At 32.1% G+C, this 18,876-nt stretch overlaps 1 protein-coding gene across 8 annotated transcripts in view; it reads left to right on the top strand.

The window, feature by feature from the left end:
* LOC118194292 (transmembrane protein 245) overlaps positions 1–18,876 on the top strand; it is a 128,297-nt gene that overhangs the window by 58,200 nt on the left and 51,221 nt on the right. For 5 of the 8 annotated variants that reach the window (XM_085824838.1, XM_085824837.1, XM_085824835.1 and 2 more), the window contains exons 5-7: positions 795–943; positions 10,691–10,795; positions 16,585–16,758. In XM_085824838.1, coding sequence (XP_085680964.1) covers positions 795–943; positions 10,691–10,795; positions 16,585–16,758 — 428 coding nt within the window. The remainder of the gene's footprint in view (positions 1–794; positions 944–10,690; positions 10,796–16,584; positions 16,759–18,876) is intronic. The other 3 variants (XM_085824841.1, XM_085824839.1, XM_085824842.1) reach the window with 2 other exon arrangements.

Genomic DNA, 18,876 nt, shown 5'->3' with positions numbered 1-18,876 from the left:
TGAATGGGGGATCATTTTGCTTCATGACAGTGCCCATTAACACATGGCTAAATGAACTCAAGATCTCATCACTTCATTTTGCTACGAACAACTTGATTACACTCCATACTGTCCTGATGTAGCGTCCAGTGATTACCACCTGTTCCACATTTGAAGAAGCATCTGGGCAGTTTTTGCCACAATGACATTTATGAGGTCAAAACGACCGTGTTTCGGTGGTGTCAAATTAGGCAGCAAACTTTTATGAAGAGGAGATTCAAAAACTGGTTATACAATACAATAAGTGCCTTGATAATGGATGGAAATTATGTAGGAAAAAAGACTGAGGTACAGGCTTTTATATAAAAATTACATTGGTAAAAAATTCTACTTTTTTCTTTTTATTTCCAAACAGTGCTTACTTTAAAAATATGCCTCATAGATAGGGTCGTATACAATTATGGCTAGAAAAAAATCAGACCAAAATGTCACTAAGCTAGGAAGCTTTTTGGTGATTTCTCACCGAATCTGGTGACAAAAATTAGTCTTCTAAATCATCGACAGCTTGGCCCTATCTTACCAATTTGCCAAGGTAGCCATTTATCTCAATGTTAAATAAACTTAACCTGTAACCATATTTTTAAAGCGATGTTTCATTAGACCTTTCATGTCATGTTATATAAGAGATACTACAATTTAGATATAATTTCACTAAAATCATTTCCATGTACATAGAATTTGTAACAATATGAATATGAATATACGTAGAGTGCATATTGTTTTCTATGTATAATGTCTTATTTCTGTACCTGCAGCACTGAAGTTTGGATTTTTTGGATTCATCAGAGAAAAATCCATGGATCTCTTAGAATCTGGGCATAGAATTTTTGAGCAAAGGAAAGATGCACTTATCCCTGCACCTTTACGTGGCTTATGGAGGCTGTTAATTCTTGGTGATCAAAAGGTTTATAATTTTGAATATTTTTATTAAAATTTCAATAAATATATATATATTTTTTAATTTTACGTATATGTGAGAATTTATTTATTCAGGATTGAAATAAACCTTAAGCATGTGCAAGAAACGTTATTACATTTACATTACATTTATTTTACAGAAATTACATTTATTTTGTATCCACAATGTAATTTAATATTTTAATATAAAATACTAATTTCTTATCCACGATATTTCATAAAAGAGACATCTGACATCTTTTATTTGAAAAATGTGTAACTTTTTTATTAAAACAAGCTTTAAGTAATATGATTTGGGAAGGGTAAGGATCACAATTTTTTCCCTGTTTAAGAATTCTATTATATTTGAAATCTATGAAATCAATTAAAATCATAAGTTAAGTTGAAGACAAAGATAGCAAACTTTGTTTACCTTTATCCATGTGTCCAGCAGCGCTAGTAAAATCTTCAAAATAAAACTTGTTCTGAGAGATGCTTTATCATGTATCCATTATCAATGCATATGCATAGTCATACACTAATCACATTTATTTAATTTTAACTAAAATAATAGCAAGAGACGGATTCATTAAAGATGCATACAAGCACACAAGAGAGAGTTAAAAAAAGTAAAGAATGGAATAAAAGGATTATAGGATATTGTTTTTAGCCGTGGTTAGCGTGCGCCTTGGCATTGCTAGGGTTACTAGTGTTGGCGTTGGAGCAGACACAAAAGCATACTTTGCCTTGCTTAAATAAATACCAGGACTAATATAAAAATAAAACTAATCTGTATTTCATAACCTTAAATAAAATAAACTAGGCTGTAACAGTAGCCTTTACATTAAAAACAACAAAAGAGGAATGTAAGCTAGTAAACTCACTCACCTTCAGTCTTCACGTATATACACATCGGCCAACTCGCTGATACTACATCAGCGGCAACCACATTAATTTATCGCTAATTGACCTCTGAATTAATTTGCATGAGGATAACAACAGAACATTAAGTCAACAGCAGCCCTCTTTTCCTCATTGAAAAAAAAAAAAAAAAAAACTTACAAAGAATTAACAAAATTCATACTTCGATTTTATAATATGGACACAATACTTATTGTTCTTAATTACTATAAACAGTTAAACAAAACTTTTCAAATCCATAGAAGTTACAGCTTTTGTAAATAAGTCCACATTATTTAATTTGGTGAGGATTAATTCGAAATCAAACACCTCATCATTCACCAGTCTTCTAATAAAGTGATATCGTACAACAATGTGCTTAATCCGACTGTTTTCTGTTAGTGATTTAGAAGATTCAAAGGTAGATTTGTTATTGCAAAATAGTTTACATTCTTTCAAATTGAACTTCAAAACTTCATCTTGCAAGACATTTTTCATCAACATAAATTCCTTTGCTGCTTCCAATAAGGAAATATACTCTCTCCATGGTAGATAAACTTACAGATTTTGTTAAAATTTTTTCCAAATTACCTGTACTTCATCCAAAAATGCAGTATGAATCTACCCATGGACACACAGTCATCCCTGTTATTTGCATAATCTGAATCTGACTAATAATGTACATTTAGATGTTTAATCCTTGATAAGTTTAATTTATATGATTTAGTACTATTGAGATAACCAAGTAATTTCAACAATGCTTCCCAATGCCTAATTCCAAGATTCTCCTGAAATTGTGATAAGATATTTACTGTGTACGTGATATCGAGCCTTGTCCTATTAGCTACAAAAACTAAACACCCCAATAAATTTCTAAAGGGTAATTTTCGCATTTCAGTACTTTCTGCACTTGTAGACGGACAATCTAATTTTGTAAGAATAGTGCCTTTAGCTGTGGGAAGTGAAGTTGTTGGTATCTGAAATTGTTTAAATTTTGCAAAAATTTCTTCAATATATTTTTGCTGATGTATGTAAGTGCCCTTTTCGTTTTCTAAAAATTCAATTCCAAGTAATTTTTTAGCTCTGCCTAATACTTTAAGATAAAAAAACTTACCCAACTGTTAAATTACTTTATCTATACACTGTTGATCTTTGCTAAAGATTACAATGACATCTACCTACAAGAAGAGGATTACATTAGAGCTTTTATAAACACAATTACACCATAGTATTTTTCTATAATCTAGATTTTCTAAAGTATTTTGAAATTCATAAAACCGTGATCACCTTCTTTGATGCAAACTGTAAATGGCCCTGTGTAATAAAAACACTTTATTTTTCTCTTCAATAAATCGCTTTGGCTGGGTCATACATATTTTCTCATTGGGTTTTGCAAAAAAAATATTCATTTTTCACATCTAACTGGCATTTAGTCCATCCATACAAACATACTAATGTTGTGAAAATTATTTGTATGATTGAAAAATTTATGTAAACATTATCAAAATCTTCATCACTTTTCTGTCTGAAGCCCTGTGCAACTAAACGCCTTTATATCTAATTACTTCATTCTTTTCAACATATGGACACACTTGTTTCTCAACATAATTTTCTTTTCTGGTTTCTCAACTAATTCCCAGACCTTCTTTTTCTTCATCGTTTCAATTTCTTCCCTCATTGCTTTATCCTAATCTTTGGCATTTACAGATTTCTGTGCTTCTTTAAAATTTTGTCGGATAATAATTTCTACAGAATTTGCCTCTTCAGATACAAAACTGTCCTCCTGTTCTACAAAATTATCTTTTCTGAAGTATTTGTTTTTGCCACTAAAGTCAAACATATCTCTTTCAAATTTAATATTTCTAGCCTCACAGTATTTTTCAATGCCGTTATGTGACCTAAAACGAGTGTCTGTTCCTTCTACATAGTAATATATATCTGTATGTGTTCCATCTGGCCTCCTTCTTTGCCAGTTTAAGTCTGAAACCTCTTTTGGAGTAGATTTATGTTCTAATGACTTAATTCATTTTGTAGAAATTTCCTGTTCTTTATCCAATTCTGATAACCCCTCCGATTCTTCTAGTCATTTAAACTTAGTTTTTGATTTCTGTCCCAGGATGCTATCTTCTGCATTAATGTTTTCATTGAATTTCACTTTACAGGTATTTATTAATCTTTATTCTTCTGATAACCATATTCTATAACTTTAGTTTCCTTTGCATATCCTATCATGATTCCTTATTTTTATCTCATTTGTAATTTATCTCTGTTTTGTTTTGGTATGCCAACATATGCTTTACAACCAAATATATTATAATAGACAACATTGGGTTTTCTATCAAGGAACATTTCATTCAGGGTTCGGATACTCTTATGACTCACCCTGACATGTATGTATGAAACATCCAAGAGCTTCTGCCCACCATCCTTTTCCCATCTTACTCTCATTAAGCATAGCTTTAACTGCATCTAATGCCATTCAGTTAAATTGTTCACACACACCATTCTCTTCTGGCATGTACACATTTGTACTTTCAACACTAATTCTGTTTTCGTCTAAGTATGTTTTGAATTGCCTGTAACAGAATTCACCACCGTTATTGGTGCATATATTAATTAATTTTCTATTTTTCAATTTTTCCATTTGCCTGTGATAGTTCCTAAAGTTAACGAACTATTAATTTTTATTTTTCATACAATATACTGTTAATAATCTACTATAGTCATCTACGATAGTGAGGAAATATTTACTCCTACTTTTAAATGGAACTTGTAGAGAGCAACAAACATCTAAATAAACCAACTGCAATAGTTTTTTTTTTTAATTCTTAGGAACAGTTTTAAAAGTTATTCTACCAGATTTGGCAATACAAGGTTTGTGCTTCTCCCTTAGTTTTTCAATTTCTGGTAAACTCTTCATGCTTTGGTTTCTACTAGTATTCTGTATGTAATTAAAATTTACGGGGCAAATCTTTGATAACATAGCTTCGCATTATCTACAGGGGTTGGACAAAAATATGGAAACACTTTTAAAAAAACATGTTTCTTTGCTTAATATGGTGTAGAAAACCCGTTGGCATCCAAAACAGCTTGCAGTCTTCTCGGAATGGATAAATACAGTTCCTGTGTGTTTGCCAAGGGAATATTATACCATTCTTCCTGCAAAACGGTGGCAAGTTCAGATAAGGATGTTGGTGGTGGATAACGAGAATGCACTTTCCGTTCCAATGTAGACCACAAAGGTTCGATAATATTCAGGTCTGGTGACTGAGGCCAGGGGAGATGGGACAACTCATCCTCGTGCTCAGAAAACCAGTCCTGGACAATGTGAGCTGTGTGAACAGGGGCTTTGTCATCTTGGAAGACACCATCACCATCGAGGAACAAAGTTTGTACCATGGGATGAACTTGATTGGCCAAAATGTTCACATAAGTCTTGGCAGTCATGTGCCCTGACACAGTTATCATGGGGCTAGTAGAGAACCACGATATGGCTGCCCAAACCATAACAGAAACCCCGCCATGTTTCGCTCTTGGCAACATGCAGTCTGTATTATAGGCTTGAGATGACCTTCTCCAGACGTAAACTTGGCCAGAAGTGGGAAACAATGTGAAAGAAGACTCGTCAGACCATGTTACTCGCTTCCACTGCTCTATAGTCCAGGCTTTATGACTTGAACACCACCTTTTCCTGTAACGGGCATTAGCATCACTGATGAGTGGCTTCTCAATTGCAGCACGGCCAGCACCTAGTACTTTACTTTCAAAATTAACTACAGCTAGAGACATACTTTTATCACCTATTTCCTCAAATTTATAGAGACATACTGTTATCATATATTTCCTCAAATTTATTTTTTTTATTTATTTATTTAATATCTATTTATCGTTAAATTTTTGTTATTACAGAAATGAGTTGTAGCTGCTGTATCTATGACGCAATTAAATTTATCTGCGTTGACACATAATTATCTCTTTTATCTGTAGTTGACGCATAATTTTTCTACTAACATTAACTCTTCATCTTTAAACTGCCCATTTTTATCATCCACTTTATACTTCTGATTTTTACTTAAATTTTCTTTACACTGAGCGATTAAATGTTTGTTTAATGTGACTATTTTTCCCGGCATTTATGCTAATAGTATTAAGTATGCTTACCCTGCTGTCTTCTAAATCCACCTGTAGCTGTCGAAGTTGACTTTCTTCCTTTACCAGTTCTTCAACTTCCCAACGTAAAATCCTTGTCTTTCCATCTATAAATTAATTACACAATCCAAGAGTATTCCTGGGGAACCTCTGAATTGCTTGAAAGCCTTTAAAAAGATCTGCTAAGTTTTGTCAACTTCGGCCAGCTTCTTTGCAGTCATTTTTCTTGTGATGAATAGCCCAATTTCTTCATCAGGTGCATATCTAATATTGAAAAATTCATCTAGAAGCTGAATTATTCTAGCTCTTGTTTTTGGTTCAAATTGCTTATGTATAACCTCCCATGCCTCTTTAACACTTGAACATTCCTTGTATCAATGGCCTGAACTCAGTTTTAATTCCATAATATAATGTATTAAAGGCTCCTTTCTCTCAAAGTGAAATCCTGCTTGTCATGCCTTATTGTATTTTTATGCAGTTTTTCTTCTTTACATTCTATGAAGCTCCAACAATTTCTGTCTAGCAACAGCATTTTTATATTGACTTTCCATTGGTCCCAGTTGTCATGGTTCAATAACTCAAACCTTTCTGGTAGTAATGACATTTTTAGTCACCACCACAACCACTTAGACCAACTTCTAAACACTTCAGCTTCTTTCTCTTTGTTTGCATTCCTTCAAAGCTAAGTTGAGCTAGGCCCATAACCTGTTGGCATTGGAGCAGTTGCAAAAGCATACTTTGCCTTGCTTAAATAAATGCCGAGACTAATATAAAAATAAAACTAATCTTTATTTCATAACCTTAAATAAAATGAACTAATCTATAACAGTAGCCTTTACATTCAAAAAACAAAAGAGAAAAGAAAACCAGCAAACTTCACTCGCATTATTAATCTCCATATATATATATATATACATATATATATATGGTTGTGTGTGTATATATATATATATATACACACACAAAACATTGGCTAACCCGCCAATACTACATCATCGGCCAATCAGCATCAATGATGTTAGTTTATCACTGATTAACCTCTGAACTAATTTGCATGAGGTAAATAACAGAACATTAAGTCAACAACTAGAAGACGTGAGCTGAAAAATATATTTTTCAAATGCTTGATTAATGTACAGCAATCCCCCCTTTAACCATGCATTTGGAAAAATGGTGGAAATCAGATTTTGCTCTTTTCTTAATTTCAGAAATTTTGATTTGGGCAATGGTTTGGTGAAAATATCTGCAATCATGGAATTCGTATTGCAGTATCTTATCTCTTATTTTATTCTCTTCCATTTCTCTTAAAAAGAAATATTTAGCATTAATGTGCTTTAGCCTGGTATTCATTTTTCCCTGTTTGATAAGAACTACTGTGGTCTTATTGTCCTCAAATATCTTAATGGGTACATGAGGTAGTCCAAAATCTTTAAGGAGTTGTAATATCCATTTGAGCACTTGAGCAGCAGTAGCTGCAGGAATAAGCTCTGACTCAGTAGATGATAAGGAAATACAATTTTGTCTCTATATGCACCAAAATATTGAGCTGTTTCCTAAGAAAAATAAATTTCCTCCGGTCGATCATCTACCAGTTAAATCAGATGCATAGTCAGCATCCATATAACAGGAAAGTGTTGATGGACTATCAGAGTCAATTTTTAGGTAGATCTCCTTTATAGAGTTCATGTATTGAATCACTCTTAGAACTGCTTTCCAGTCTTTCTCATTTGGAGATTTATTTTTCCTGCCTAATTGATTCACTGCTAGGATAATGTCTGCTTACAGTGGTTGTGTATAGTAAAGCTCTGATGGCTTGCCTGTACTTGGTATTGTCCACTGGTGGAGAGGCATCCTCTTCCTTTGGATAAGAAGTAGCATTGGAGTGTAAGATGGCTTGTGGATATCTAGATAAAACAAATCTTCATTTCTTCTATTTTTGATTTTTCGTTCAATAGAAATTTGTCATCTCTTTTTATGTTGATTCCTAAGTAGTTTCTGATTTCTTCTAAGTCTTTTGCTTCGAAGAATTCGTTGAGAGATTTGATTAGCCTTTTGACTTTATCTTTGCTTTTGCATGCTATAAGAACATTGTCGATGTAGGAAATAATCATTATTGTATCATTTCTATCTTTCTTTAAAAACAAGCATGGGTCTGCTGTACTCTGCAAAAAGTTACTATTCTTTAATACTTCTTCAACCCTTTTATTCCATGCTGTAGTGGCCCCCTTTAATCCATAAAGAACATTTTTCAGTTTGAAAAACTTTTCTTCTTGTCCTGGTTGAACTGTACCTTCCAGCTCTTCCATGTATATTACTTCTTCTAAATTTCCATGTAGAAATGCTGTAATGTTACATGCCTCACATGAATTTTACCATATGCTGCGACAGCAAGAAAAGTTCTGATGATTGTATGTCGAACTACCGGTGCAGAGGTATGATCGTAGTCATACTCTCTGATGATTGTATGTTCTAAATTTTTGACTGTAACCTTTTGTGACTAGCCACGCCTTGTAACAAATGACTGTTCCATTTTCATTTTCTTTCAGAGTAAAAATCCATTGACAGCCAATTGGTTTCTTTATTACAGGAAGCTCAAATAGTTCCCAAGTTTTTTTTTCAGGATAAGTAATTGATTTCTTCATCAACTGTGAATAACTACTTTTCCTTTTCTTTGGAATTCAACTTATCCAAGTCTTTAAAATTCTAGGTTATGTTTTTGACTGTGTTTGCTAACAATCCTAGGCATTCTGGTGGTTTCCCCTTCATTTTCCTTTCTAATCATGTTGGCTCTTTTTCCGATATAATTTTGAGTTTTACTCAGTTTCTTCATCATCTTCAACCTTTGGATGGAGGGAAATTTCAATATTTTCATTCACTAATAATTCTTCAACAAATTTTACATTTCTACTGATAATTATACCACTTTCACCTTTGTAGATTCTGTACCCCTTTGATGGTTGATCATAACCGACAAAAGTTCCTTCAATTGCTTTCTGGTTTTTCTTATGTACATATACATAGGCTGTACAACCAAATTGTTTTATATGAACTAGATTAGGCTTTTTTCCGCTCAATAATTCATAGGAAGTCTTATCCCAAGCTGTGGTTGAAAGGTGTTTCTAGAAGTAATTTGGTGTGTTGACACAGCTTCACCCCAGAATTTGTTTAAAAGTCAGCCTTGGGACAGCAGGCACCTGGTCATCTCAGTTAAAGCTTCTATTTTTTCTTTTGCTCACACTGTTCTGAGGAGGTGAAAAGGGGGGAAAAGGTGATGTTTGATGCCATTATTTAATAGAAATTTCTCCATGTCCTTGTTGGTATATTGTATGGTTCTTCCAAATTTATTTCTAATTATACTGACAAAGTCCTTTAATTTACTAAAAACTTCATTCTTTTTGGTGAACAAATAGATAACAGTGTATCTAGTAAAGTCATCAATAAAAGTTATGAAATATAAAGTTTTCCACCAACACTTGGTGTAGGCATAGGCCTACAAATATCACTAGGTATAAGTTCAAGTAGTTTGCTTGCAAAAGCTCTAGCATTTTTTGGATAAGGAGTTTGCTGTGTTTTATTCTTTATGCATTCTGAACAGGTATCATTATGAGTGCAATTGTCTAATTTTATTCCTTCAGCAAGAATTTCTCTTACTAGTTGTCTGATTACATAATGAATTCGATGGCCTAACCTTGAATGTCGTATTTGTATACAGTTATTTTTACATTCTACTGCAATATTAACATTTTCTAAATTTTTGATTAGAACAATTTTATATAAAATATTATCATCAGAACAGGCATGCATTATTATTTGTCTATTCTTTTTGACGAAACAATTTTCTTTTTTGAAAATAACAGAATATCCTTTACTAGCAATTTGCTTAATGGAAATCAAGTTGCTCTTTAAATCAGGAACATATTAAACATTAGTCAATCGAATTTTCTGTAATCAGCATTCATCTTCTAAATCAAGGTCAACAAATCCTTTGCCTTGCAAATATAAAATTTTTTCATCCTTTAAAATGATTTTTGCTTGAGGATCCTCATATATCAGTTCTGTAAATAAACTTTTATTGCCTGTTAGGTGACTACTCATGCTGGAATCGAGGTAAAAAAAATTTTTATTTACATTTTGTTCTAATATCGTTTAGATATCATTTTCAGCCGTGGTTGGTACACGCCTTGCTGTTGCTAAGGTTACTAGAAGAAGTGAGTTGCAAAAGATATTTTTCAAGTGTTTGAACATAAGTAACCTAGATGATGGATATTAGGATGAGTTTGTGAAGTGTATTGATTCTTTGTTCATGCAAGATTTAATTTTCTTTTTAATATGTTAATTACATCAGCTTCATGTAAAGAATGGATAATGTCAATTCGCGATCATGGTAATCCAAGCGACACTATTGTATGTTATCATTGCATAGGGCCGCATTCCTTACTTTGTTTACTGCAGCAGTGGTTCTTATGTGCACTTTAGTTATAAAGTTGAGTTTTGCCAATTAATTTTTTTTAATGCATTTGTACAGTAAAGTAATCCCTTCCTCAATTTTTCTGTTTCTTTAATCATCTTTGCTTATTCAAACATGTTATTTATTATGATATTCAAACAATTAAATATTTGAATTACCTTGATTCCATTATAATTATTTTCATTATACGATTCCACTTATGTGCTAATTTATGTTGTTTTTAACCATTATTTTCAGTTTTTAATGCTTTTGGAAAGTTCAATTGATACTTTCACCAGTATCATGGCAATACTTGCTGTCTTCTTGTTTGCTGTAATTGGTACCATATTCCTATCTGTTCAGGTACTGAATTTTAATGTTAGATGCTATCAACATTTAGCATTTGTAAATACCTAATTCCTTTACATTTAAGATATATATATATATTAATCTTATTATTTATATTTCATTAATCATATGTATAATTAATTTAATTTTAATATATAAATTTAATTTTTCCATTTAGTATATATAAATGTAGGATTTTAAATCCTTAGCTTAATAATTTTCCTCGCACGCTGTCTGAATTTTAGCTGTTGACTGCACGAGTGAAATTGATAGAACTCTGCTACTTTGTTTTATGAGAGGAGATGTAAGATGTTGTTTTATAGATATAGATGTGGAATTAAGAGATGTAAGACGTTATAGTTGTCATGTTAATAGATATAAAATGTTATAGATACCGTATGTGTTTTGTTTGAGTATGAATTGTGATTTCGAAACTAAAGAACCCACAAAATTGGTGTCAGAATCGGGATCAAATTACAAGCAACAAATAGAGGAATATGAAGCAATATTGGATGACAGAAGGAATATTTCTGTTAATAGTGAAATCGATGCATCAACTGCTCGAATTTTCAACGAGTCTTCTTTCGCTGTTTTTGATGAAGATCATGAGGTAAAACAAAATATTAGTAAGTCGTCAGTTCAAATTCCTTTTTCACAGTTTTCAAATATGTATATAAATTTTAATGATATTGAAAGCTTGATTTCTAAATTCCATGGTAATCCGTATAATTCGGTTGACAAATTTATTGAAAACTTTGAGGATGTATCTAATTTGATAAAACTAAATGAATTACAGAAACTGATATTCGCCAAAAGATCTTTAAGCAAAATTATTTATTGAAAGTGAAACGAAAATTAATTCGTGGAATGCAGTTAAGGCTTTATTAGTAAATGAATATGGTGTTCATTATAACTCTGCTCAGTTACATGAATTATTATCAAAACGTAAAATGCAGGAAAAAGAATCTCTATATGAATATTTTTTGGTAATTAAAAATATATGTTCTAAAGGTAATATTGAAAACGCCGCTTTATTTGAATATGTTATTAATGGTATAAACGATTCTGCATTTAATAAAGCTATTCTTTATGGTTGTAAAACGTTGGCAGAGTTTCAGGAAAAACTTAAGATATATGAAAAATTTAAATTAGATAATGATAAAAACAAATCCATTAAGCCTAATTCTAAAACCAGAAGCGATCATTTTGAAAGTAAAATAAAAACAAATATTCGTTGCTATAACTGCGGAAATCTTGGTCACATGGAGAATTTCTGCAAAAATAAGAGCAAGGGAAAAAAAGGCTTTCGTTGTAATTTATTTGGACACGTAGCCGCGGAATGTATAAAAAATAAGACAAATATAAAATACCTTGCCAGAGTGAATCATATATTTGTAAAGAAGCAGTTTAATGATATGCATAAAGCTGTATCAATAGATAATGTAGAAGTAAAAGCTCTCATTGATACAGGAAGTGATATAAATATAGTATCGGAAAATATTTATAAAGCAGTTGGTTCACCTAATATTAATTCTTCCAATTTGATTCCAGTAGGCTTTGGTAATAATAAAGTAAAGCATATTGGTTATTTTAAAGGTTCCATACAAATCGATGATTGTGAAATTAAATCAAATATTTATGTTGTGCCTCAGGGAACAATGAAAGAAAATGCCGTTATTGGCAATGAATTGCTTTCGCATTAGGAAATTATTATAAACAAGAATGGCATATCTGCAAAAGTAGCAAAAGATGAAAATTTATCGAATTTAATGTATATAAATGTACATCAAGAAGATGAGTTAGATAATTATTCGAATATTAATAAAGCATGTAAATACAAAGTAAACCGCTTAATTGAATGCTATATTCCTAATAAAACGAAAAACCCTATAGAAGAAACAGATGCTGCTCTAAATGAATTAAAGCAACAGGTGTCTCAGGAAGAGAGAAGTGATGTTAAACGTGGACAAGGAAAATTGCAAAATGTAGATGAAGAGAAGAACTCCATTCCTAAAGGAAGAAGAAAAAAACCCACCTAAGAATGTTCAGCAAATCAGAAAAAGTAATGAAAAAATTAATGATTCCAAAAAACCCACTTCAGGACCAAAAAGTTCTAGAAAAAGAAATAATTCAAGATATGAGAAATTAGTTCAATATAATACTGGTGAAACAGAAATATCAATAGTAAAAAAGAATAAACAGCAAGATAAACTTCCAGCCGAAGAACTGGATCCTGGTATATCTGAAAATTTTAAAGGAAGACAAGCTAAAGGAAAATCTACCAATATTGAAATGCTTAGTACTTTAAAAGATGACCAAGCCATTTCTTTGAGACCCAGGCGTTTATCAATTATAGGTAAAGAACAATTAACACAAGAAAAATCTATTTTACAAATGGATTTGGATGCTCCTTAACAACGAGTCAGATCTTTGGGAAGAAAACTTTCCGTATCAGAACAGTCTGTAGACACGTTACAGAAACAACTACCAGAAGCCAAAAAGGAAGTAGAAATTACAAAATTTCAGATGAGCATCAAAGATAAAATCCTCTCTGAGAAAGAAAAAGAAGTTCAACATATTAAACTGAAAATGCAAGAAAAGCTACCTTTTGAAAAGAATCGCATGAGAAGAATTAAGGAGAAGATATTATTTGCTAAACAAGAAGAACTTGGAAAAGACGCGAAGAAACAAATATTTAAAGTACAAGGACGAAATAAGAAAACATATAACACATATAACTTTCGAAGACATTCTCCAAAATGTTATGAAATTAAAGATTTAGTTGCAATCAAAACAGCGCAATTTGAATCAAACGTTAAGTTAAAATCAAAGTATATAGGCCCGTATAAGATTATCAAAATAAAGAATAATGACTCCTATGATGTTGTAAAAGAAGGAGATCATGAAGCACCCACTAAAACAAGTGCATGCACTGAATATATAAAACCATGCACTTAAGTAGAAGATGCATAAAATAATACTGATTATGACATTTAAACCTGGCGTGACAGAACTAATAATCGAATTGTGATTTTTCACCTAATAATGACTTTTATTTCAGTTAATGCTATTTTTAAGATGAAATGAAGTTTACCAAAAATGTTAAAGATTGAAGATAATTTTCGATTTAGGTGAAATTTTTTGAAAAGTAGAAGGGACTGTTGACGATATTATAGTTGCAAAGATGAAGGACAATTAAGATGTTTCCTTTCAATATTGTCCTTAGCACATACACAATCTTCCCCTCTCCCTTTGTATTTCTTTTCAGGTTTCGGCTTATTCTTGATGATAGTTCTTTTACCGAAGATGCAAGATGACCAATGATTTATGTTGTCAAGAGAAGAATAATGTCGTCGAGGTCGGCGCATAGCAGGAAGGCCGAATGTGGGATTTTAAATCCTTAGCTTAATAATTTCCCTCACGCGCTGTCTGAATTTTAGCTGTTGACTGCATGAGTGAAATTAATAGAACTCTCGCCACTTTGTTTTATGAGAGGAGATGTAAGATGTTGTTTTAGAGATGTATGATATTGTTTTATAGATATAGATGTGGAATTAAGAGATGTAAGACGTTATAGTTGGCATGTTAATAAATATAAGATGTTATAGATATCGTGGTAATAGATAAACAATGATATAGATGCTGTATTAATAAGATGAACTATATTATAGATGTATTAATGTTTTATTAAATGTGTTTTGTTTGAGTATGAATTGGGATTTCGAAATTAAAGAACCCATATATATATATATAAGTTAGTATTAAAAGTAATTTATATTCGAAATATCAGGTTTTAATGAATGTTTCCAGTCGTCCCAAATATCATCTGCACAAACAGTTCACATTGGCATGTTTAATCAGACTCTGTCAAATGATTCTTGGCATTTGAAAGAAAGAGACATTCTTTAGAACACCATGCTATGAAATATGTAAAAAAATATTGTTATCATTAAGTACAAGGTGTCTGAAATGGAACTGTGATGCTGCCAGATTAGAAGCATCATTTGCTTCCAGTTCTGTTGCAAAAAGTCATCTACAGAATGTCACCAAATCATGTGTACAGCTGTAGGTTCTAATGTGGTATCATATGACACTGTGAACGTTTGATACTGAAAGTTCAAAAACAAGGATTGTGACATTCAAGAAATAGAGCTCTCTGGCCATCCTACTGGTGTTGGTGAGACCCGCCTTTGAGAACTTGTAGAAGACGATCAATCTGCAACCACTTGAAGTTAGATGTTAGCGTCATATCCATTAGTTGCGCTGTGCATCGCATACACTTCGCGTACAAATTCAGTTACTGGCTGCCGCATAAGGTTACTCAAGCAAATAAGGACAGACGTATTCGGGTGTGCACTAGTCTGCTCGAATATCAACACAAGGACAAAATTCAGGAACGGATTGTCACTTGTGAGGGAAAGTGGGTTTACTTCAACAACACTGGTTGAAAAATGGGTTGGTCTGCTCCCGCAGAGCCTATCAGCGGTGCTGCAAAGCACAATTTGACTATCAAAAAGATCATGTTTTGTATTTTCTGGGATTGCTATGGTATTATCAACAAAGAGTATCTGGAAATAGGTAAAACCCTTGACAGTAAGGTGTACAGCGAGATGCTAGTCCATGTTGACGCTGCTATTAAAGAAAAGCATCAAACTGAGTTGCAAGTGCAAAAAGGTAATGTTTCAGCTAGATAATGCGAGATCACGTGTGTCTGCAGTCACTAGTTGGACTCTGTATGGACTCTATGGGGATCTTTTGCCACAATCCTCCATATCACCCCTTCAGACTTTTATCCTTTTTTACAACTGCAGCTATATCTTGCTGGTGCTATCTTCCATTCTCCACAGGATGTCCAAAATGAGGTTGATCTGTTTTTGGACTCGCGGCCACCAAGTTTCTGGGCCGAAGGCTTTGAAGAACTAACAAAACTTTGGGAGAAAATCATAGATTTGGGTAGTGGTACTGCCTTTTTGGTACTAAATGTACTGCCTTTTTTGGGGGGGGTTGACTTTATTAACAACATTGTTTGGCAGAAAACTTTGTTTACAACCAGATATTTTGATATATTTGTGCTGAAGGGAGTGGTTATAGTTTGTTACTTTAGAATTGGCACTTTGAGGCCCATAAAGCTTCATTCACACGGTGGTTTTATTAGATGTTAGATGCTTAATTCACACGGTGGTTTTATTAGATTTTAGAAACTTAAGTTATTAGATGCTTAATCTGAGCTTTGTTGCTAAGCAACCAAACTTTGCTACATCACAAAAACTGGTTTAAGGAAAAATTGCCCAAAAGTTCTATCTTTTCAACTTGATGCCAGTTTGGTATAAGAACCACCAATCAGAGCAAAGCAAATATTAGTTGATGGCTTTGCTGAGTCAGCTACACATTTATACATGCACAAAATTTCTTTTCCCTGATTGGCTATGTCTTAAACCCTGTTAAAGAGAAATTAATGGCTTAATGATATTTAGGAATTAAACCACAAAGCTTTATAATGACAAAACTGTCATCTGAACAGAGTCTAATTTTTTGAGGCATTAGGCTCACTTTAATGCTTGCCTCATAACCATGGTAACAATTGCTATGGAAAATTGGTCAACTCCTCTATTATGCTAAAATCCTTGAATCCTCCTTTGTGGGGTGCTGATGATCATAAATGAAGGAAAGCTCATTACAATCTTGAAGTGCCTATTTTAAAGTAACACACCATAACATATTTCATGAGTGTGTAAAAACACAGTCTGAAATAATTCATCTATTGTTCTCAATAATGTGCTAATATAATAGTTTTTCCCTTTCAGATTTATGGTGAAAGTATGCATCTTGTTACTGTTACTAGTAGTTTAATAAACAGAACTGTTCATAATACAGATATACAGCAACTTGTCCCAGAAAGTTTACGAGATGTTCAAGGAACTCTTGATTCTGTCTTAGATGATGCATTTATTTATGGTCGAGGCTGGATATCTTCATCTGTAAGTTGCTGCATAATATATTTAATAACTTAATTTTAACATAATTCCAAAAAAAGTAAATGTAAAAATCCATTATTCGAGTTAAGGCATTTATGGTTATGGTGATTTATAATGATTCTGATGCTAGTTCCTGATTTTTTCAGCAATAAGATTTTTTTTTTTTTAAATATTTTCGAAGAACCTTGGTGAAAGTAACTATACTTTGGCAATATAACTAACTAATGAAACCAAAACTAAATAGTTATCTGAACTTACAGGTCTTAGTTATAGAAGAGGAAAGTCATCAAGTTGCATTCTTCACAGCTGACAACTCTCCTGTTTTTTCACACATGTCCTGGTTTCCTGGTAGATCTTGTCATCCTCTGGTTTTAAATATTTATGTTTTTAAATCATGTTTTGCCTCTTCCAATGCAACAGATCACTGAATCTGTTGTATTTAAAATGTTAGCTTCTTATTTTGCTGTTACTGACATAGCTTTGAGTGGCTTCTGAATGTTGGGAGTTTTGAACGGGTTGAATGTATGGTTGATTTTTCAAGCTTTACCAATGTGTAATGAGAATACAAGCCAGTTGCCTTAAAAAGTTCTCCACAAAGACATCTTTTTCCTTAGGCAGATAGTCATTGTGAGCTTTGCCATATTCCTCTAACTGATGCCTCATCCATCAAAATACTAAACAGACTGGATTGGCCAATATGAACACACTAGGCATTAGTCAAAGAAGCGTGCAAAAACAGATTGCATACATCAAATCCTCATACATACTTAAGTTGAAACAAAGTGAAGGTATTGTAACCTAACCACTATGAAGTAAAGAGATTGTTTTGTTTTGCTTTTTTCTGCATTTATCCGCTCATGCCATAATATTTAAAATGTGCAGTTATTTATTAACTAATATTATTATTTTTCATTAGTTATTAATTTTTTTGATTATATTTAAAAGTGATAAATAAAACTTTTTTTCCTACTCAGAATTTTGTTTGCACATAAAGTTTAGGAAGATTATGCAATGAAATGAAATTAGTCAAAAAAACATAAATTTAGATTATCCAATTTATCAATATATTTTTTATCAGAATCGCATTGTAAATAGTTCAATAATCTAAACTAAGCATTATAAAGCAAATTTAAGTGAATTTGGCATTCTTTTAAAATTGCATCCTTGTGTAGCAGGAAATTCTCCCAGTTTTGATGAGAGACTGTGCAGCAGGAAATTCTTCCAGTTTTCATGAGAGACTCGCCCTGTTTTTCAGATTTCAAGGTTAGCAGATATGCTTTCTTTATTAAGATGAGATTTGAAAATATATTTTTCAGAAGATATCTCTATGAAAATATAGAATCTCTATCTAGGAAAGGGGTTCTAAAAATATTTAAAATTCAATATTAAATTGTAAAGTTCGATTCTAGTTTATTATAATAATTTACCTCTGTTTTTAAGAGACTATTCGACCAGCTTAGCCAATGAAAAGTAGCTAAAGACTTTTTGAGAGTGTTCTTTTGTATATTTATTACTTTCTAAATGTATTTAAGCTATTGAATTGTTTATTTGACAATTCAGTATAGGTAAACATTAAATAATACATTTAAGTGTATTATAGGTGCTCCAGAAAATGAAATTAGTCTGTATTCTTGCTTAATCTTGTAGTATGAATATTTTTAATTAGAATAATGTATTTTAAAAATATTTTTAAGTGCTGTATTCTGGTACAGAGTTCAAAAGTTGTTCTTATAAACTTAAGGAAATTAAATAAAATGAATTTTTCTAATTTCCGTAATTTTTATATTTGCATATTGCTTTTTTCAATATTTGTTTTAATTTACCAATTGTCAGCCAGGAAACTAAATTTACTGATTGTACTGATGTGAGGCATTCACTTCATGCCTTCAGTATACAAAACATACTGCTTGAAACAGTAAAAAAGACAAAATTTCAACCTATTCATTCGGTCTTTTTTCCATTAAAAGCATTTGCTCAAATGTCTCTAAAACTATAAGCACCATATTTACTACAGATATAGAATTGAACTGTATTCATGAGCTGTATAAGTTTGCTTTTTTGGCCGCATGCTATGAATTTGAGACTCTTGCTCTAAGACATTTGTTATTCATTTAATTCTCA

This window comes from Stegodyphus dumicola, chromosome 10 (genome assembly GCF_044657685.1).
Source record: "Stegodyphus dumicola isolate Sdum_Otavi_A_Nest chromosome 10, ASM4465768v1".
Classification (NCBI taxonomy): Eukaryota; Metazoa; Arthropoda; class Arachnida; order Araneae; family Eresidae; genus Stegodyphus; species Stegodyphus dumicola.
The sequence above is the reverse complement of the archived record's forward strand: the minus strand, read 5'-3'. Positions and strand labels throughout refer to the sequence as shown.